At 46.0% G+C, this 22,575-nt stretch overlaps 1 protein-coding gene across 1 annotated transcript in view; it reads left to right on the top strand.

Moving 5' to 3' along the window:
- The window catches only part of LOC120908932 (neurotrypsin-like), an 82,896-nt gene that overhangs the window by 33,930 nt on the left and 26,391 nt on the right, over positions 1-22,575 (top strand). The window contains exons 7-9 of the mRNA XM_040320445.1: positions 10,425-10,603; positions 21,551-21,692; positions 22,328-22,533. Of these exons, the coding sequence (XP_040176379.1) occupies positions 10,425-10,603; positions 21,551-21,692; positions 22,328-22,533 (527 nt within the window). The remainder of the gene's footprint in view (positions 1-10,424; positions 10,604-21,550; positions 21,693-22,327; positions 22,534-22,575) is intronic.

The raw sequence follows: 22,575 nt of genomic DNA, 5'->3' as shown, positions 1-22,575 counted from the left end.
TGCTTGATAGTAGGAGGGATATCACATTCCACCAATAAACAAAGAAAGGAAATATAGTGAAGAGCCGCTGGGCATCTTAAAACAAGCACGTCAAAGACTTCTGCGATTGCCGCTGTTGTGTTGTCTATTTCTTTATCGTACATCACGGGACACAGAGCGGCATATTCATTACTATGTGGTTATATGGAGTACGTTCAGGTGATGGACACTGGCAATCTCAAACAGGAAGTGCCTCTCCCTATATAACCCCCTCCCATAGGAGGAGTACCTCAGTTTTTTCGCCAGTGTCTTAGGTGTTGGTCATGGAATAAGCTTTGCCTCCACATCCTTGGGATCAAGGCAGGCTAACCGGATCTGTCCAAAATGCCTCAGTGCTAAGGTGGACAGTACCCGGGCCCCAAGTCGTGGGGTTTAGCCTATAATGCTTCTCTTTTAGAGGGCTGGACCCTGGGCCCAGGTCTTGGAGCTTTTTTAAAAAAGCCAAAAGTATCCTGTTTGCCAGAGTGCTGTATAGGTCCAGGACAGAGGTTCCTTCCAGGACCCCAGTGCCTGAAGGTCTAGTACACTACCCACGGAGATGGGAGAAGATTGGACATGTTGTGCTTTACAAACGTCCTGCGGCATGGAGCAGGTAAGAGGAGGGCCTGCGGGACTTGGTTCGACAGTGGGCTCTCCAGGGGTGATCTTTAGGGGGGTTAGCCTGAATATGCTCTGCATTGGCAGCCTGGTTCACTATGTCTGTGTAAGACAGGATGACCTTCCTTCCCCCCAGCACTTGGTCCCCCTGTCCTAGGATTTTTGCTAGCTATTCGCTGTGCGACAGGTTTGGGTTTTCTTGAAAAAAAAAAAAAAAAAAATCCCAGGGCTAGAGGAGAGGTTCCTGTTGGGCCTCTAATGAGCCTTACCTGACCGAATGTTTGAATCTGCCGCTCCTCCAGAGGCTCCGTGTGAGCTAGCGTTCGGCGGCGCGTCTCCTCCATGTGTAGGCCCCCTCCCCCGACACACGCGCGCGGGCACCTCATATAGGTTGCCTTCGCGCCGTTCGGGGAGAGGGGGCGGTGACGCACGTATTGACGTCAGAGAGGGGCGTGCCGCAGCGCCGTTATACACGGCAAGCAGCGTTCTGCTCAGTTTACAGCTGAGAGGGGAACAAGGAGGACACAGAGCGGCAGAGCTCTGACACCCGGTGGCGCAGAAGGGTATTATAACACTGGAGCTCGCTCCAAAACAGTATACAGTTAAGCCTAAAATCCCTCCTTCAGCGGATTGGTGCTGGCAAAAATCAGGGTGGGCCAGTACTAAAAAAAAAAAAAAAAAAAAAAAAAGAAACCTATTTTTACTAATAGGCTTACTGGTCCCACCGGGTTTTTGGACATTTATGACTTTATTCCCTAAACCCTAAATTTTACTCTCCTGGCTAAAACACTTGGTGTTATATGCAGAGTCCCTCAGTATTGTATCATGGCTCCCAAGGGTTCAGGATCAAGAGCTACAAAAAATGCCAAAAAACAGAAGAGTTCCCCCTCTGATTCTGATGATGTGAATCCAGCTATGCCGGTACTTCCCCCCCCTGTTATTCCGGCAGGGGTCGCCTTGGTTGAGCCATTAGGGGAGGCTGGTGCTGAGGCTGGCCCAGAACCACCCAACCCTGTGTTTGTCACAGAGGAAGTACTAGCTGCCTCCCTGGGAGGGCTAGAAAAGAGGTTAGCCGCTATGATCGCTAACGCTATTCCAGGCAAAAGGCGGACTAGATCCCCATCGCCTAGATGTGTATCCTCGGATGCTGAATTTCTCTCTCCCGAGGAATTAGAGGTTCAGGAGGATCTGTTGGACCGGAACCTAGAGGGAACAGAGTGGGAGGAATCTACTGTGGAGGAACCTTTTTCAGCCTCCCAAGCGGAGAGCCTGTGGATCCAGTCTTTGACAGACTTGGTCCGGTCGGCATTTAAGTTGCCCTTGCCTGAGCCTCAGGTCCCTGCGGTCTCCTCCTTGGGTTCTCTGAAAGCTCCCTTGAATAACGCAGTTTTTCCGGTCCATCCTCTCTTGGAGGAGTTGATTTTCCAGGATTGGGTACGACCAGACAGAATTTTTCTGCCACCTAAACGGTTTTCGGTTATCTACCCTATGGAAGAGAAATTTTCTAAGAGATGGGCGCTCCCAGCTGTGGACGCAGCCATCTCGTGTGTAAATAAGTCATTAACTTGCCCGGTGGAAAACATACATATGTTTAAAGACCCGGTGGATAAACGTTTGGAAACACTATTAAAGGCATCCTTTGCTACGGCAGGAGCAGTGGTGCAGCCAGCTGTGGCTGCTATCGGGGTCTGTCAAGCCTTAAAGGACCAGACAAAACAGATGCTTAGAGACATCCCTGCCCAACAGGCAGAGGAGCTATCGGATATTCCCAGAGCGCTGTGCTTTGCGGTGGATGCTATAAAGGACTCCATCCAGCAGGCATCTCGTTTATCACTATTTTTAGTGCATATGAGAAGGCTCTTATGGCTAAAGAACTGGGCGGCCGAGCCTCCATGCAAGAAGCTTCTGGCAGGTTTTCCTTTCCATGGAGGTCGACTCTTCGGAGAAGATCTGGATAAATACATTCAGACTATTTCAAGTGGCAAAAGTACCCTTTTACCAGTCAAAAAGAAGTTTTGGGGTCCGGCATTTAAGAGGCAGCTCTCCCCTGTGCCAGGGCCCTCTAATTCCAGGCAGTATCGACGGCCTCCTGCGCGATCAAACTTTAACAATAAATCGCAGGGGCAGGCCCCTGGGGGCAAAAAGCCATGGTATCGCAAGCCAGCAAAGCCAGCCCCTAAGTCTGCCTTATGAAGGGATGCCCCCACCCACGAGGGTAGGGGGAAGGCTTTGTTTCTTTTCAAAGATCTGGGAAGCCAATATCCCCGACAGATGGGTCCGATCTTCTGTGGCCACAGGCTACAGATTAGAGTTTCTAAAGTTGCCTCCTCCTCATTATCAGGAGTCAAGAATTCCAAACGATCCAACAAAGAAGTCCTCATTTTTTGCGTCATTGGATCGTCTGCTTTGTCAGGGCGTGATAGTAGAAGTACCAGCCCAAGAGCAAGGGCTAGGTTTTTACTCCAATCTATTTGTCGTACCCAAGCCCAACGGCGATGCCAGACCAATTTTGGACCTAAAGAATTTAAACGTTTACCTAAAGGTTCAGTCATTCCGGATGGAATCTGTTCGGTCAGCGGCCGCCGCGCTCCAGAAGGACGACTTTCTGGCCTCCATAGACATAAAGGACGCTTACCTTCATATACCGATCTTTCAGCCACATCAGAGATTTTTACGCTTCTCGGTGACTCAGCGTCACTTCCAATTTGTGGCGCTTCCTTTCGGACTGGCTACGGCCCCCCGGGTGTTTACGAAGGTTCTAGCTCCAATATTAGCCAATCTAAGAATCCAAGGGGTCACGGTCCTAGCATATTTGGACGACCTCTTGATCATAGACCACTCACCTCCTTGTTTGGAGCGAGCGGTTGCCCTCACGGTTCAAGACCTCGAGAGGTTCGGCTGGGTCATTAACCGAGAAAAATCAGCATTCCAACCCACAAAACAGTTGGAATATCTCGGCATGAGGTTAGACACAGCTCAGCAAAGGGTATTTTTACCCCTGGTAAAGGTCAAGGCTATCAAAGATTTGATTCAGCTGGTTCTAAGCAAAAAAGAACCAACTATTCGCCTATGTATGCGTTTACTAGGCAAGCTGGTGGCTACGTTCGAGGCGGTACCTTACGCACAGAGCCATACACGCGTCCTACAGGCAGCCATTTTGGCAGCTTGGAGCAAGAAAGGACAGGCCCTAGAGTTTCCTTTAGCACTATCATCAAGAGCCCGGCAAAGTCTGTGCTGGTGGTTAAACCCTCAGAACCTGCTGAAGGGAAAATCTTTCAGCCCCATAGCCTGGAAGATAGTGACCACAGATGCCAGCCTGAAAGGCTGGGGAGCGGTCTTGGATGGTTGCACTCGCCAAGGTACTTAGGCAGCGGCGGAGAATCAGTTGCCCATCAATATCCTGGAGCTCAGGGCTGCTAGCCCTCCTGGCATGGACATCCAAATTGCAGGGATCCCCGGTGAGAATACAATCAGACAATGCCACAGCTGTGGCATATATAAACCACCAAGGGGGAACCAAGAGTCAGGCCGCTCAAAAAGAGGGGAGCTTGATTTTTCTGTGGGCAGAGGCTCATGTACCCTGCATATCGGCAATATTCATTCCCGGAGTGGACAACTTGCAGGCAGACTTTCTAAGTCGCCAAACTCTGTCGCCAGGGGAATGGTCTCTACATCCCCTGGTTTTTCAGACAATCTGCCAAAGGTGGGGTGTGCCAGACGTAGATGTCATGGCATCGAGATTTAACAAGAAGCTAGACAGGTTCATGTCCCGGACAAGGGACCCGATGGCCTGCGGAACCGATGCGTTGGTGTGCCCTTGGCATCAGTTCAAACTCCTGTATGCCTTTCCCCCGCTACAGCTACTACCCCGGCTGTTGCGTAGGATCAGAGTGGAGCACAAGCCAGTGATCCTGGTTGCTCCAGCATGGCCCCGGAGGGCATGGTACTCACTAATCCTGAAGATGACAGGGGGAGACCCTTGGACTCTTCCTCTACGACCAGACCTACTCTCTCAAGGCCCGATCCTCCACCCTGCATTACGGCGTCTAAATTTGACGGCCTGGCGGCTAAATCCCTGATTCTCAGGGGTAGAGGTCTGGCTAAAACAGGTTATCTCTACCCTAATCAGGACTAGAAAGCTGTCTCCTTAGTAATTTTTTACAGGGTTGGGAGGGCCTATGTAGGCTGGTGTGAGTCCAAGAAGTGGCTTTCCCGCATATATACCATTGATAGAATGTTATGTTTTCTCCTGCTAGGAGTGGATAAAGGCCGGGCATTAAGCACATTTAAGGGACAGATTTCAACTCTGTCGGTGTGGTTTCAGAAGCCGTTGGCCGCCCTCTCACTGGTTAAGACCTTCATGCAAGGGGTCTTGCGTATTAATCCTCCGGTTAAGTCGCCACTTTGTCCGTGGGACTTAAATCTTGTTGTGTCAACTTGCAGAAGCAACATTTGAGCCGTTGGCTGAGTTTTCTTTGGTGTTACTGACAAAGAAGTTGGTATTTTCTGGTTGCCATAATTTCAGCCAGGAGAGTGTCAGAATTGGCGGCCTTATCTTGTAAGGAGCCATTTCTTCTGCATAAGGACAGGGTGGTTCTCCGTCTTCATCCTTCCTTTTTCTACCAAAGGTTATATCCAGTTCTCATCTGAACCAGGATTTGGTACTACCATCCTTCTCCCAAAGCCCACTTCCAGAAAGGAAGGGTTGCTGCATACCTTGGATATTATCAGGGCCATGAGGGCCTATCTTAGAGCTACAGAGAAGATTCGGAAAACAGATGTGTTGTTCATTGGGCGCCTCCTGGGCAGCACATCATCAGTTCTCTATGGCTCAAGTATGCAAAGCGGCTACCTGGTCTTCAGTCCACACGTTTACTAGAATTATACCAGTTGGACGTAAGAAGGAATACAGATACAGCCTTTGGGCAGGCAGTGCTGCAGGCTGCGATTTAAGACCCTCAGAATCGGGGGCACCCTTGAGTTAAAAATTTAAAAATTTTAAAATTTATTTTTCTCGACTAAGTTGGATTTATTATTATTATTTGAGTGTATCTCTGAATTAAATCCTTTTGGGAAGATGTCTCCCTCCCCTCATTAAGCATTGCTTTGGGACATCCCACATAGTAATGAATATGCCGCTCTGTGTCCCGTGATGTACGATAAAGAAAAAGGCATTTTTTAATACAGCTTACCTGTAAAATCCTTTTCTTGGAGTACATCACGGGACACAGAGCTCCCACCCCTCTTATGGGGAACATTTTTGGGAGGCATACTGCTTGCTACAAAACTGAGGTACTCCTCCTATGGGAGGGGGTTATATAGGGAGAGGCACTTCCTGTTTGAGATTGCCAGTGTCCATCACCTGAAGGTACTCCATATAACCACATAGTAATGAATATGCCGCTCTGTGTCCCGTGATGTACTCCAAGAAAAGGATTTTACAGGTAAGCTGTATTAAAAAATCCCTTTTTTTTGCACTTTTTGCATTATTGCACATTTGTGTTTTATTCGCACTTTATTGCTTTGTTTCAGATTTGGAAATATTAATGGGCACTTAGGTCTAGTTTCATATTTATATATTCCATTATTCAGCTGCTAGCGCTGCTCCTTATTCGTATAGCACATTTTTGAAGTTTTAGCACTTTATTGCAGCAGATACTTGTATTTTATTTATTCACTTCAGCGCCAGTTTTTGTATTAATATATCTGATGTGTACCTTGGGAATTAATTGAGAATTGCTACTATATTCATGGAACCAGTTATTGATGTGTTAGTTTATCAAAAACAGTGTCAAATATCCCACTAGTTTTATGAAAAGAGTGGTACTACTGCGCTACCAAATAAACTAATATAAAGGAAAAATAATCAACAAAAATAATTAAATAATAAAAGCTGCGTATCAAAAAGGTGAACAAAACCAATTAATGAATATGTAAAAAGTGAAGATAGCGCTAATATCAACTAGTGCTGATTTAGTACAATATAGTGAGTGATAATCATATTCAATTCAGTGAATAGTGTAAACATAAATTAGAAAACAACAACACTTATGAATGAATAATGATGAAAAAGCAGTGAGTTCATAATGGGTTAACCGACTAATCCCATATGCAGCACTCAGGCCACTCAGCTGATGTCTCCTTCAGACTGCTTTTCATTAGACAAACGACCCTATGCAGCAATTCAGTCAGAAACACTCCGATCGGAATATGAAAAAGAAAAAAGAGAGAGGACAAGCCTCATAGCACAATACTGTGATGACTAGTTTTATGTTGCCCTCCTTTTACTGTTATCATAATTTTTTTTACAAAAAAATAAAGTTTTATTACTCAGATAGGTACATTATCTATATAAGTGATTGTTAACTTGAGATCTGACTTTTTCTGCTCATCAGCTATCCTTATTGTTGGTGTATTTTATGTCTGGCCCAAGACAGCGTGGCCCAGGAAAGTCAAAAGGTTGGACATCCCTGCTCTAGATTGTGCCTCAGTGAAGCCAAAAAACAGTACAAACTATGATCCATGAGAAGATTGAAACTACTTTAGCAAATATGATCACTAAATATACAAAGGTATTGCAACTATAAGTAGATAAATATCTACCACCAGGCTTTGATAGCACTCTACGTCAGGGGTACCCAACCTTTTGAAGAGCGAGGGCTATTTAAGCGACTTTGTAACTGGTCGCGGGCCACAATAAGTGGAGCGGGTGGATGGCATGTCCGTGTCCGCTTTTCATATACAGAGCGGACACGGACATAGCCCACGATACTTTTTAGTGGATTGTATTGGAGGTAGAACACAATTAGGTTTATGTCTGCCACTACTTAGAAGCGAATGGAGGGTCCAATTGGTCAGACTGTCGGACTGACAATGTAAAAGGGGCCCAAGGATGCTTTCACACTGATGCGCTGCGGTTTACCCGCACCACGGGTGCCATGCAGTGTACCTTTTGGCTTTCCTGCACTTTGCAATAGACTTCTATTATATTCTGCAGGCTTGTTGCACTTTCAAAAAGCTCACCAAACTCGCAGGTAATAACAGAAGTCTATGGCTCAGTGCAGGTACCCGCAGGTAAACTGCTCTGCACCTGCGGATCAGTTTGAAAGCAGCCCAATAACCACTGCAGAAAAGATATCTCCATATATACACTGTGATTTTAGTAATAAGCTGACCTTTAATAACTATTCTATTCCATCCCAGAGCAGGAGGTCGCGGCCACATCAGAGGGCTCTGTGGGCCACATGTGGCCCCCGAGCCACTGGTTGGTCACACTTGCTCGACGTGAACCTTAAAGATATATTCTCCCATACAAAAACAGGCTGTGGCTGCACCACTTAACATTCAGGTTTTCCCTTACCATGCGCACTACTCTCCACTGTGCCAAAGCGCCTAAAGAAATTCTTGAATGTGGATTCCCAAAGATTTCAAACTGGCAAATAATTCTGTTTTTTTTTTTTTTTCTAATTTAAGCTCCGTAGTGTCTCTGTAGTTTTTTAGGTAGATTCAGTAAGAGTTAGGTCGGCGTATCAGTAGATACGCCGACCTAACTCAGAATCTGCGCCGACCTAAGTTTAAGTGTATTCTCAAACAGAGATACGCTTAAACAGATGCGCCGTCCTATCTTGGGTTGCAGTATTTCTGCTGGCCGCTAGGTGGCGCTTCCATTGCGGTCGGCGTAGAATATGCAAATCAGTAGATACGCCTATTCACGAACGTACGCCCGGCCTCCGCAGTACATTTACGCCGTTTACGTAAGAGATAGGCCGCCTAAACTCATTCCATCAAATAGATGGAATAGTAATGTTAAGTATGGCCGCCGTTCCCGCGTCGAAATTCGAAAATTTTACATTGTTTGCGTAAGTCGTCCGTGAATAGGGATTTAAGTCGTTTACGTCCACGTCAAAATCAATAGGCCCGTGCGGCGGACGTATCCGAAATGCACACTGGGAAATGTAGGCGCACGGCGCATGCGCAGTTAAAAAACCGTCAAAAACGTCAGGTCAAGCCCCATTGACATAAAACACGCCCCCTTAGCTAAATTTGAATTAGGCGCCATTACGCCCGCCCGCTTTAGGCTACGCCACCGTAACTTAGCAGGCAAGTACTTTGAGAATCATGTACTTGCCTCGCTAACTTACGGCGGCGTAGCTTAAATGCCTTAAGCTACGCCGCCTTAAAGTTGCGCCCATCTACGTGAATCTGGCTATTTATTTCTAGCTACATTGACTGTTTTGTGGGGAACTTACTCTAAGCTGGTAGTTTACTGTTATATATTCTGTAAGCTGCACTTTTTTTTTTTACTCTGGCCATGATGTTAATGATGGTTTTCTATGTAGCTTGTTATTAACACACATTTCTACCATTGATCATTGCAATGACCACTAAACATTTGTACAACTATGAGTTTTACTTTTTCAAACACTGATTTTCTGAACAGATCTCACACTGGAACATTTCCATATACTTATTTTGCAATATTTTGTTCTTCCAAATGCTTGTCTGCCCTTGAGCCATATACACTAAGAGCCGGTTCACACTGGGGCGGCACGACTTCGGGGGCTACTCGGCAAGGCGTCCTGAAGACGACTTCAGAGGCGACTTGCAAAATGACTTCTGTATAGAAGTCAATGCAAGTCGCCCCGAGTCGCCCCCAAAGTCGTACAAGAACCTTTTTCTAAGTCGGAGCGACTTGCGTTGCTCCTATTAGAAGGGTTCTATTGAATAGAATGGGACGCGACTTGTCAGGCAGCTGAGTCGCCTGACAAGTCGCCCCAGTGTGAACCGGCTCTTAATAAGCAGTGCTCCATTCTGTTGTATCTTTATAGAAGCTGCACTGTTTTTGGCAAGCATTCTAATGCTTACCAATTGATTTCATAGTAAAATAGTCAGAACTAATAATACATCTACAGTAAAACCTTGGTTTGAGAGTAACTTGGTTTGAGAGCGTTTTGCAAGATAAGCAAAATGTTTTAATACATTTTGCGTTGATATACAAGCGATGTCTTGATATAAGAGTAGTGTCATTTCACAAATGAGTATAAAAAAGAAGAGAGGAGCCTCTAAGTGTAGCAATATGGTTACATTTAATGAAGGTACAACATTTAGCAACTTACCGTATTTATCGGCGTATACCGCGCACTTTTTTGCCCAGAAAATCAGGGCAAAATTGTGGGTGCGCGATATACGCCGATACCCGCTTCCCGCACTGTGTTTGAACCACTGCGCCGGCATATACCGAGCGCAGTACACTCTGGTATAGTTGGGCAGGCTCGGCTCCTCTGGCGGTCACGTCCTGTACGTCCTTTACGCGAGAGGAGCCGAGCCTGTCCGACTATACCCGAGTGTACTGCGCTCGGTATATGCCGGCTCAGCGCGGGAAGCGGGGAGGACACCACGATGGCCGCAGAAGGACGCCGGACTGGACGAGGCCTCCGATGGACGACGGGCAAGACACAGACGAGGGGCATCCAAACTGTAAGTATTTTTTTTTTCCCAGGAATTTTTCTTCAAGTTCGGGGGTGCACGCTATACGCCGGGGCGCGCAATAGGCCGATAAATACGGTATTTTATATCCTGTAAAAAAATGCTTTGATATACAAGTGCCTTGGATTACAAACATGTTTCTGGAACGAAGTATGCTCGCAAACCAAGGTTTTACTGTATTTTATCCTGTTTTTCCAAATGTTATTGCTTGCTTCATATATTTTTATGTATGGCAATAGATTTTATTCCTGTATAGTATGTTTTTCATGTTGTTTTCATTTTTTATATATATATAATTACAGGGGGAAGCCAAAAGCCTGGGTGTGGGCGCACTATGGACAGGGCTCTGGTCCTATATTACTTGATGAAGTGGAGTGTCTAGGAAATGAAACCTCATTAGACTTTTGTAAGAAGAATGAGTGGGAACATCACAACTGTGACCATATTGAAGATGCTGGAGTTTCCTGTAACCCATATGTAGGTAGGTTGAGATTTAAAGAAAATTGTGATGCTTCAGTTTGTTTTTTCATTAGGTGTGACTGCACTTTTGATGCAATAACACTTAATTGTAGCTTCCGCTACCCCCAGACCCCAGACCACAGAGTACAGACTCTTCTCTGAAAGGAGTGCGTAGGCACAGGCGTGGCTCAGATGATTTTGACAATAGACTGTGCAGCCTTGTTGGCAGATTTGGGAAAGATGAATAAAACACTTGCATTAGGGCAGAGGTCGGGGATAACAGTGGGAGAATCTACAATATAAGTGTATCTGCATTTCACCTACCTGCATAATGCTTCAGTCTTTAATCCAGATGTTACGGCAGCATACCAGCAAACCCTAATACCCTTTGCTGCAATCTCTTGAGTGTAGAACCTCTATCACTTACCTATTTGTAATGCAGGCAAGGGATCCCAAACACACCTACAGCAGGCTTGCTGAATTTCAAGCTTTGATGTATAAAAACATCAGTTTAACTACTTAAGCCCCGGACCAATATGCAGCTAAATGCCCAGAGGTGTTTTTACAATTTGGCACTGCGCTGCTTTAATTGGTAATTGCACGGTCATGCAATGTTGTACCAAAACAAAATTTGCGTCCTTTTCTTCCCACAAATAGAGCTTTCTTTTGGTGGTATTTGATCACCTCTGCGGTTTTTATTTTTTGTGCTATAAACAAAAATAGAGCGACAATTTTGAAAAAAAAAACAATATTTTTTCTATAATAAATATCCCCCAAAAATATATAAAAAAATTTTTTTTTTTCCTTTAGGCCGATACGTATTCTTCTACATATTTTTGGTAAAAAAAATCGCAATAATCGTTTATCAGTTGGTTTGCGCAAAGTTTACAAAATAGGGGATAGTTTTATTGCATTTTTATAAATTATTATTTTTTTACTACTAATGGCGGCGATCAGCGATTTTTTTCGTGACTGCGACATTATGGCAGACACTTCGGACAATTTTGACACATTTTTGGGACCATTGTCATTTTCACAGCAAAAAATGCATTTAAATTGCATTGTTTATTGTGAAAATGACAGTTGCAGTTTGGGAGTTAACCACAGGGGGCACTGAAGGAGTTATGTTTCACCTAGTGTGTGTTTACAACTGTAAGGGGTGTGGCTGTAGGTGTGACATCATCGATTGTGTCTCCCTATAAAAGGGATGACACGATCGATGCAGCCGCCACAGTGAAGCACGGGGAAGCCTTGTTTACATACGGCTCTCCCCGTTCTTCAGCTCCGGGGACCGATCGTGAGGGGGTGGCTAGAAACTAATAGCCGCCCCCTCATCCTGGATCGCTCCCACACGATTAACAACCGCCGTATGTACCAGGGAGGGTCCAGATCTGACCCCCAAACCTACGTCTAGGCAGCGACGTGCGGGCACGTCGTTCTGCCTGTCCGTGCCATTCTGCCGACATATATGTACATGCGGCGGTTAAAAGAGTTTCTAACAACCACCAGAAAAGAAAAAAAATCTGCTTTGGAAATATGAATGCGATTGATGATAAATTAAGCAAAGAGAGAGTGAGAGAGAGAGAGAGTGTGTACTAAAGCAAAGCCTTCTGAGCACATTTGTGACGAGATATCTGGAACCTGGCTACAAAAACTCAAAATAGGGTAAACTCAGTAGACTTGACAAGATTAGCTGTTTACAGATTTTTACTTGTTACCTAAAATTGCTGTTCCATATTTCCCTTCTTCCCCCATGCTATACCCAGGACTCTCCCACTTTTTCTTCGGCCAGCTAGCATTTGCTGCTGTCAGAATACAATGATTAACTGCAGCTGCTGATCGACAGAAAATGTTTCAACATAAGTTCAACAATTCAGTCGAGCAGAGGTGCCCAGGAGCCCACACACTGATTGAAATTCAACTGGTCAAGGAGGGACCAGCTAAGTTTTGATCAATGTATGGCCAGCTTTAGGCTAACCATATTCAGAAAAATTTCTCTTCTTAAAGAGTTTGTAAAAAAAAAAAAAAATGTACGACAAAGGCATATTGAGCTAACAATCAAACGAAGGAAAAGTGTATGCAGCATTGACTACATACAGTATACAGCACTGTGTTCTGGCTGCGGTGGGGGGACTTCTCGTCTTCTCCACAGAAAGCTGGAATTCAGATTTAATTCACTTTGGCACATACTTTTACATTACATACACTATATCATGGGTGCTCAACCTGTGGCTCTCCAGCTGTTGCGGAACTACAATTCCCATGAGGCATTGCAAGCCGCTGACAGGTACAAGCATGTCTCCCAAAGGCTGAGGCATTATGGGAATTGTAGTTTTGCAACAGCTGGAGAGCCACAGGTTGAGCACCCATGCACTATATTGTCAAAAGTATTGGGATGCCTGCTTCTACACACACACATGAACTTTAATGGCATCCCAGTCTTTGTCCATAGGGTTCAATATTGAGTTGGCCCAGCCTTTGCAGCTTCAACTCTTCTGGGAAGGCCGTCCACAAGGTTTAGTAGTGTGTCTATGGGAATGTTTGACCATTCTTCCAGAACCACATTTGTGAGGTCGGTTACTGATGGGGACGAGAAGGCCTGGCTTGCAGTCTCTGCTGGAATTCATCCTAAAGGTGTTCTGTCGGGTTGAGGTCATAACTCTGTGCAGGCCAGTCAAAATCCTCCACCCCAAACTCACTCATCCATGTCTTAATGGACCTTGCTTTGGCACTGTTGCACAGTCATGTTGGAGCAGGAAGGGGTCATCCCCAAACTATTCCCACAAAGTTCGGAGCATGAAATTGTCAAAATGTCTTGGTATGCTGACCCCTTAAAATTTTCCTTCACTGGAACTAAGGGGCCAAGCCCAACCCCGCAAAAACAATCTCACGCCATAATCCCCCTTCCACCAAATTATTTGGACCAGAGCGAGTTTGGGGTGGAGGAACTTAACTGGCCTGCACAGAGTCCTGATCTCAACCTGATAGAACACCTTTGTGATGAATTAGAGTGGAAACTGAAAGCCAGGCCTTCTTAAAAGTGTATGTATATGTATATGTGTGTGTATGTATGTATGTGTATATATATATATATATATATATGTATGTGTATATATATGTATGTGTGTATATATATATATATATATATATATATATATTGTACAGGACACCGGGGGTGGGTCCTGGACGGGTGCTATACGTCACCACTGTTTGGACTATGGTCCATTTAAATAGAGGTAGAAGGTTCAGGGGGTCACCCAAAAGTGGGTGAAAAGTTCCAGGCAGGCGCTAATTCAGAGAGGACTGGCTCGCAGTCTTTATCTTTAATAAAGTAGTTTGGGGCCTGGAATTTTGGAGGCTCCAAAGTGTTATTTGGGTGGGATGGAGCCTCCACTCCTAAACCCTGGAAGCCAGCGCACAAGGGGTTAAAATCTCACAGACAACCACCCATTAAAGCAGGAAGTGATGCTGGAGGGAGTGAGTGAGTTGGGAGAGTGCACCTGTGAGGACAAGATGGAAGTCTGCTAGTTGCTCAGAGAGGACTTTTGAGTAGTTTGGAAGTGAAGCTGTGTCTGCAGGGAAGGTCTGGAGGACTTCTTACTAAAAACGTATGTGCCTTTCTTTTGGTTGTTTTTTCTGAAGAAAGACTTTTTCCTAATTTATGCTGGAAACAAGCAGGACTTTTGTTGTGACGTTTTGGATGCTGAAGTAAAGCTTTATTTTGTTTTGTTTGGTCACCAATAAAGACCCTTTGCTTTACTGACACGGTTTTACGCACTTGTCTCGCGGAGCTTAAAGACCCCCAAAGTTTACAATTGGTGGCGAATGCGGGCAAAGTGCATTTGCAGGCGCAAAAACCGTTTAAAACTGACATTTAAAGAGACAGTATACTTATGGCATGTCTTGGGTGAAGTCAGACCAGGCGTTACAAACAGCAGACAAAGGCATGGAGGAGGTCGTTAAGGCTTTGGCACAAGCCACTGTGACCCAGCAGCAAGCCACTGTGACCCAGCAGCAAGCCACTGTGGCCCAGCAGCAAGCGTCAGCAGAGTCAAACCGTCGCCATGAGGAAGCGATGGATCAGCAGCAGCAGGCCCTGGCACAGGCTATAGCTGCGCAGCAGGAAAATACACGGCTGCTATCCGCCCAGTTTACGGCCCAGCAGGAGTCCACTCAAGCACAGGTGGCTGCCTTGCAGGAGGCCGTACAGCAGCTGGCTCAGGGACAAGCGCAAGCGGTCGTTGCCATTAGCAACCCAGTGTCTGTTAGAGCCAGCCATTTTTTGCAGAAACTAACACCCAGTGATGACGTGGAAGCCTTTCTTACCACCTTTGAAAGGATAGCAGAGAGAGAAGCGTGGCCCCGGGACCAATGGGCCGGCATTATATCGCCTTTTCTCACTTGTGACCCGCAAAAGGTCTATTTTGACCTCCCAGCTGAGCACATCAAAGACTATGAACGTCTAAAAGCTGAAATCCTGGCCCGCCTGGGAGTGACCACAGCTGTCCGGGCTCAGAGGGTGCATCGCTGGCGGTACAAATCGGACCAACCACCCAGGTCCCAGATGCATGAACTAATTCAGTTAGTTAAAAAATGGCTGCAGCCAGAAAAGTTGTCAGGTCCACAAATGGTGGAACGAGTGGTGATGGACCGGTACCTACGGTCCCTACAAGATGACCTACAGCGCTGGGTAAGCCATGGAAACCCTACTAATGCTGACCAGCTGATCGAGCTGGTTGAACGGTATACCGTGGTGGAGGGCCTGCCAAGCGTCGAGAACCCACGCCAAGGACACCCAGACCAGCCACCAACCTGAGGAGAGAAGCCTTGCCAGATGTTGGCGTCCGCAGGTTTACACCATCTGCCCTAGAACCACGGAGGTCGGTTCCTGTACCAAAGATGGGAGACATACAATGTTGGCGATGTCGGTCCTGGGGGCATACCCGGGCACAATGCCCACTGCAGGAGGAGCCTATGGAGTGCGGAACTGGTCGGAGAAGCTCCTTCTATGTGCGAAGTGTGTGTACCACTCATCTTGACCTGGCTGCAGAACGGTTTGAGTGTGAAGTGTGGGTGAACCACCTTCCTGCCAGGGCCCTACTGGACACCGGTAGCATGGTAACATTAGTACATGCCAGGGTACTTGGGAGGCTTAGACCAGTGACTAAAACTCTTCGGGTGGTATGCATTCATGGGGATACCAAGGAGTACCCCTTGGTTCCGGTGACTGTCTCTTATGGCCATGCCTCAGTTACACAGGAGGTCGGGGTGGTAAACAGTTTAATTCATGACATCATAGTGGGGCGGGACTGTCCACTATTTCTGGAACTATGGAACGAAGTGCAAATGGCACCACCAGGGGAACTGGGGGCACTGGGCCTGGAAGGGACAGGGTCCGAGGGGTCCGGAGCTGAAATACACCCCTCTGATATAGAAATACCTACCATTGATAATGAAGTCGCAGGGAATGCTAATGTGGAGGATAATGCCCCTGACCCAGGTCTTAAACCCGGGTTGATCTCTGAGGTGGGGGAGGTCTTCCCATTACAAGTCATGCTGGGGGAGGATGACGAGGAGCTCTCCCCGGTTGAGGAGGATGAAGGGGAAACATCCTCAAGGCCAGTACATCCAGATCTAGACGTGTCCAGAGGTGCATTTGGTACCGCCCAATTACGGGACCCTGCCTTGGTCAATGCTCGAGAGCAGGTTTCTGTTGTTGATGGGGTCCCACAAATGCCAGATGCAGACCAGAGGTTCCCTCACTTTGCGTTGAAGGGGGACTTACTGTATCGAGTGGCTGAGAGCCGAGGGGAAACTATAGAGCAGTTGCTGGTTCCCCAACCGTATAGGCGGATGCTCCTCGATCTAGCCCACAACGATGCACTGGGAGGACACCTGGGGGCGGAGAAAACAGAGGCCAGGATAAACGACCGGTTTTACTGGCCAGGGTTGAAGGCCGAGGTTAAAAGATACTGTGCGTCTTGTCCCATTTGCCAGTTAACCGCCCCAGTGCCACACTATAGAAACCCTCTGGTGCCCTTGCCGATTATCGAAGTCCCGTTTGAATGGATCGCTATGGATCTGGTGGGACCCCTGGTAAAGTCGGCACGGGGCCACCAATACATATTGGTCATCCTAGATTACGCAACTAGGTATCCAGAAGCTGTCCCTTTGAGGAAAGCCTCCTCTAAGGCCATCGCCAGGGAGTTGTTTCAAATGTTCTCACGAACTGGGTTCCCCAAAGAGATCCTGACAGACCAGGGTACCCCTTTTATGTCAAAGGTAATGGCGGACTTGTGCAAATTGTTTCAAATTAAGCAGTTGCGGACGTCTGTCTACCACCCACAGACCGATGGCCTAGTCGAAAGATTCAATAAAACCCTAAAATCCATGTTGAGAAGAGTAGTCCAGAAAGATGGGAAGGATTGGGATATGTTACTCCCTGCCCTGTTATTTGCTATCCGGGAGGTCCCGCAAGCATCCACAGGTTTTTCGCCATTTGAATTAGTGTATGGACGAAGGCCCCGGGGGTTACTCGATCTGGTAAAAGAGACATGGGAAAGTGAGTCCTCACCACACAAAAGGGTGGTAGAGCATATCTCTCAAATGCGAGAGAGGGTGGCTAAGGTGATGCCACTGGTGAAGGAGCACATGCAGAAGGCCCAGGATGCCCAAAGAAGAGTGTTTAACAGGTCGGCTAAAATTAGACAGTTCCAAGTAGGAGACCGGGTGGCTGTTCTAATACCCACGGTAGAGAGCAAATTCTTGGCCAAATGGCAGGGCCCATTTGAGGTAGTAGAGAAAGTCGGTGAGGTGGACTACAAGGTACACCAGCCAGGGAAAAGAAAACCATACCAGATCTATCACATCAATTTGTTGAAACCCTGGAGAGACAGAGAACAAGTGTCAGCGGTAGTAGGGGTACAGTCAGGGGACCATGCAGGGATCGACTTGGTGCAGGTTGCTTCTACCCTGACTAGACCTCAAACCCAGCAAACAAAAGAGTTTCTACAAAAAAATAGAGATATGTTTTCAGAGTTGCCCGGTCGCACCAACGTCATCGAGCATGACATTGTGACCGAGCCCAATGTAAAAGTCAGGTTAAAGCCTTACCGTATCCCAGAAGCTCATAGGGTGGCAGTGTCCGAAGAGGTTAAAAGAATGTTCGAGCATGGAGTCATTGAAGAGTCGCAGAGCGAATGGTCAAGTCCAATTATGTTGGTACCCAAGCCCAACGGCACCCTCCGCTTCTGCAACGACTTCAGAAAGCTTAATGAAGTCTCCAAGTTCGACGCATATCCCATGCCACGAGTAGATGAGCTAATTGAAAGGTTGGGGCCTGCCAGGTACATTACCACGCTAGACCTCACAAAAGGGTACTGGCAGATTCCCCTGACTAAGGAAGCCAGGGAGAAGACAGCCTTCTCTACCCCAGAAGGCCACTTCCAATATAAGAGGATGCCATTTGGTCTACACTCAGCCCCGACATGTTTCGCTACAACTAGCATCGTCTGTGGTCACCCCAGACGATGCTAGTTGTAGCGAAACATGTCGGGACTCTACTGCTGCCATGCATTTTACAAACATTGATGTCCTTTTTTATCCACTAAACTGTAAGTGGTTTTAACCGATAATAAACGTTTCTGTTTTTACGGTATCACGCTATGTGCCTTTCGTTTTCCTCCACATAACTTGGGCAAGCTCTTCCAACTTTATGAGCCATCTCCCAGCTGGGGTTATCCCCTCCACCTGATACCAAGCGAAGACCTTATCGTTGTTTGCTGTCCGTTTGCGTTGGTGTGTTCCTGTACCATCTCATCTGTACTGCTTACAAGCCTATTTGACCCTTTGGGTATAAGCTCACTTGGGTCCATCGCATCCGGTAAGCCTCCCCTTTTGGTGGCGGGCGTTATCACTATCATCACATTCCAATTAGAATCACCGTGGGTGTCTTGTCACTATGATTTCTCATTGATGATTTCATCCCTTTCCACGTTTATGTATATGGACTCTTATTTTCACGTTTATTTTTATGGATTTATACATTTATAGACATTGACTTTTTTAATAAGGTCTATAGTGCCTCCACTATAATATTTGGTATCACTTTTAATTTTATGGATTCACTTATTTACATTCATATTTGTGTATGTTGAACATAGACATCACGGTCTTCTCACTATTTATTTCCAGCGCTGCATTTTTTTGAAGTTTGTTTGTAATTCTTTCCTTGGTTTCACTGGATTGTATGTAGCTGCTTGTCACCCTGATAGCGCAGATTTATTTTTTAATTTTTTCTACACTCAGCCCCGGCCACGTTCCAAAGGGCCATGGACAAAACTCTGCGTCCACACCAACGGTACGCTTCTGTCTACCTAGATGACATAGTCATCTTCAGCACTGATTGGGAGTCCCACCTTCCCCGGGTTCAGGCAGTCGTAGACTCCTTAAGAAGAGCAGGGTTCACCATCAACCCCGAGAAGTGTGCCATTGGGATGGAGGAAGTAAAATACCTAGGGTATATTGTGGGTAGAGGGCTGGTGAAGCCCCAAATGAGTAAGGTGGAGGCCATACAGGACTGGCCCCGTCCCCTAACCAAGAAGCAGGTCAGAGCGTTTTTGGGCATAGTTGGCTATTATAGGAGGTTTGTCCCCAACTTTGCCACTGTTGCTGCACCACTGACCGACCTGACCAGAGGCAGAAAGTCAGTGATGATAAAGTGGAACGCCGAGGCCGAGACGGCTTTTCAAAAGCTTAAGACAGCTTTGTGCCAAGATCCGGTGCTTGTAGCTCCAGATTTTACAAAAGATTTTGTAGTACAGACAGATGCTTCAAGCGAAGGGTTGGGAGCGGTCCTGTCTCAGGAAATCAATGGGGAGGAGCACCCTGTCGTCTTTCTTAGTAGGAAGCTGACGGCAGCTGAAAGAAACTATGCGGTGGTGGAGCGGGAGTGTCTGGCCATCAAGTGGACTCTAGACTCCCTGCGATATTTCCTCCTGGGCAGAAAGTTCCGCTTGGTGTCAGACCATGCTCCGCTTACCTGGATGAGACAGAATAAACACACCAATGCCAGGGTAACAAGGTGGTTCCTTTCTCTCCAGGAGTTCAATTTCATGGTAGAGCACAGACCCGGGAGACAGCATCAGAATGCCGATGCCCTCTCCCGTGTCCATTGTATGGTGTCTACTGTTGCCTCCAACACCTCCGCGTTGAGGCAGAGGGGGGGGATATGTACAGGACACCGGGGGTGGGTCCTGGACGGGTGCTATACGTCACCACTGTTTGGACTATGGTCCATTTAAATAGAGGTAGAAGGTTCAGGGGGTCACCCAAAAGTGGGTGAAAAGTTCCAGGCAGGCGCTAATTCAGAGAGGACTGGCTCGCAGTCTTTATCTTTAATAAAGTAGTTTGGGGCCTGGAATTTTGGAGGCTCCAAAGTGTTATTTGGGTGGGATGGAGCCTCCACTCCTAAACCCTGGAAGCCAGCGCACAAGGGGTTAAAATCTCACAGACAACCACCCATTAAAGCAGGAAGTGATGCTGGAGGGAGTGAGTGAGTTGGGAGAGTGCACCTGTGAGGACAAGATGGAAGTCTGCTAGTTGCTCAGAGAGGACTTTTGAGTAGTTTGGAAGTGAAGCTGTGTCTGCAGGGAAGGTCTGGAGGACTTCTTACTAAAAACGTATGTGCCTTTCTTTTGGTTGTTTTTTCTGAAGAAAGACTTTTTCCTAATTTATGCTGGAAACAAGCAGGACTTTTGTTGTGACGTTTTGGATGCTGAAGTAAAGCTTTATTTTGTTTTGTTTGGTCACCAATAAAGACCCTTTGCTTTACTGACACGGTTTTACGCACTTGTCTCGCGGAGCTTAAAGACCCCCAAAGTTTACAATATAAATATATATATATATATATATATATATATATATATATATATATATATATATATATATATATATATAATGGTTTGCTTAAATGCCTCTGAAACTCATCTTCTTTAGAACAGAAAGAGAGACATCATTTTAAAACAAAATATGTAAACAAAGGCTACACCCCAGCCATGCCCCCAGTAATTCTGTCCATAAATATGAATATACTGTGTACTATGCGCTTTTGTTCTCCCCTCTTTTCCTGTATACTGGGGGTTGGAAAAAAAAAACAATAATAATAATACAATAGTAGGGAAGTTGGATAAAATGTTTACTGTAGTATACATTTTTGCTAGTTAAAGCAGAGTTCGACCCACTTATCTGTCTCACCCCCCCTCCGGTTCCACATTTGGCACCTTTCGGGGGTGGAGCGGAGTCCGTTAGAAGTTTGGCCCCCGCCTCCCCCTTCCCCCCGCCGCCGGTCCAGTTAGAGAGCACAGTGCGCTTTGCACATGCGCAGTAGGGAACCAGCTGTAAAGCTGCAAGGCTTCACTGCCGGTTTCTCTTACAGACTATGGCGGAGGCAGCACCCAAGAGCCGATGGGGTGCCGACATTGCTGGATTCCAGTACAGGTAAGTTTCCTATTATTAAGAGTCAGCAGCTGCAGTATGTGTAGCTGCCAACTTTATTTTTTTGTGCAGGGGCAGAACTCCGCTTTAAGTAGTACATTATGTACATCAGAACAAAAAGATTATCAACTGAGGAAGAAAGAGTGGCAAAGGGATTTGGTTTTAAGAGGGACAGTCTGCCTAAATGAGGAACAGTTTAAAGCTGTGGAAACTGCAAACAAACAAAATGAGATCTGTGTTATAATAGAGGCAATAGAATTGCATGGAGAAAACAGTGTCATTTACTGTAATGGCACAGATTTACACTGATCGGCCATAACTTTCTAACCACTGACAGATTAAGTGACTGACATTGATTATCTTGTTACCATATATAATGCCTATTGTAAGCAGATTGACATGCACTTAAATGATCTAATCTAGCACACATGTTTTTTGGTTATAATATATATTTATGTAACTACATTTATTTCAGATGGTGCACTGAGATTTACTGGAGGGAAAGGACCTGGTGAAGGAAGGTTGGAAGTATTTTATAAGGGAGACTGGGGTACAGTGTGTGATGATGGATGGACTGAACTTAATGCCCAGGTGGTCTGCAGGCAGCTTGGTTACAAGTATGTATTACATTTCAACAATAATACAGCTGTAGAGGCATTTAAAGCTTAGCAAATATATACTGTATAATACAGTGCATATGTGCAACAGGTATGGGTGCATAGGCGTGCACACAGGGTATGTCAGGTGTGCCTGGGCACACCCTAATCACCCTGTGCTGGGCAGATTTCCTCTGCTGCTTGGTTACGAGAAAGAGACTGGGGAATCTCTGTCTCCAGTCCCTTTCTTTGTCTCAAAAGTGAGACATCAGGGGCCTGATATTTCACCAAAGCTTCCAATGGGGCACCTAAATAATATAAAAAAAACAAAAAACGATTGTAAAAAACATGTTATAAAAAATAATGCAATTGTAAAGATATGATAATAATTTGTTTTTTAAATAAATAAATAAATAACCTCTGCCCTACTGACATCATCCACTGCTCTACCAAAGCTGTCCATAGCCCTATGCTTTGGGGTGCACACCCTTATGCAATAGGCTGCGCACACCTATGAATGGGTGCATGTTTGTTTGTATAATATGTACTGTAAAAATAAAATGTCATGTTTGCTGAAGAATGGGAAAGAGTATAATAATATTTCTTGCACACCCAGCAATGTAATATTTTATTCTTATGAGTTTTTTGCCTTGCAGTGGTCCTTCTAGCTTGGCATCAAAGTTGGAGTATGGAGCTGGAGAAGGGCTGATCCTTCTGGACGATGTGTCTTGCACAGGCAAAGAGCGCGCTCTGGTGGACTGTACACGTAGTAGCTGGGGCCAGCACGACTGCTCTCACTCTGAGGATGTGGGAGTGCAGTGCTCCAATGACACCAATGATATCATTGAAATATTGCCAACAGGTAGTATTCTACTTAACTTATCAGAGGAATCAAAGTTTAATT

The sequence above is a fragment of the Rana temporaria genome, chromosome 8, assembly GCF_905171775.1.
Source record: "Rana temporaria chromosome 8, aRanTem1.1, whole genome shotgun sequence".
NCBI classification, from domain to species: domain Eukaryota; kingdom Metazoa; phylum Chordata; class Amphibia; order Anura; family Ranidae; genus Rana; species Rana temporaria.
Note: the sequence above shows the minus strand (reverse complement) of the source record. Positions and strands in the feature narration are given on the sequence as shown.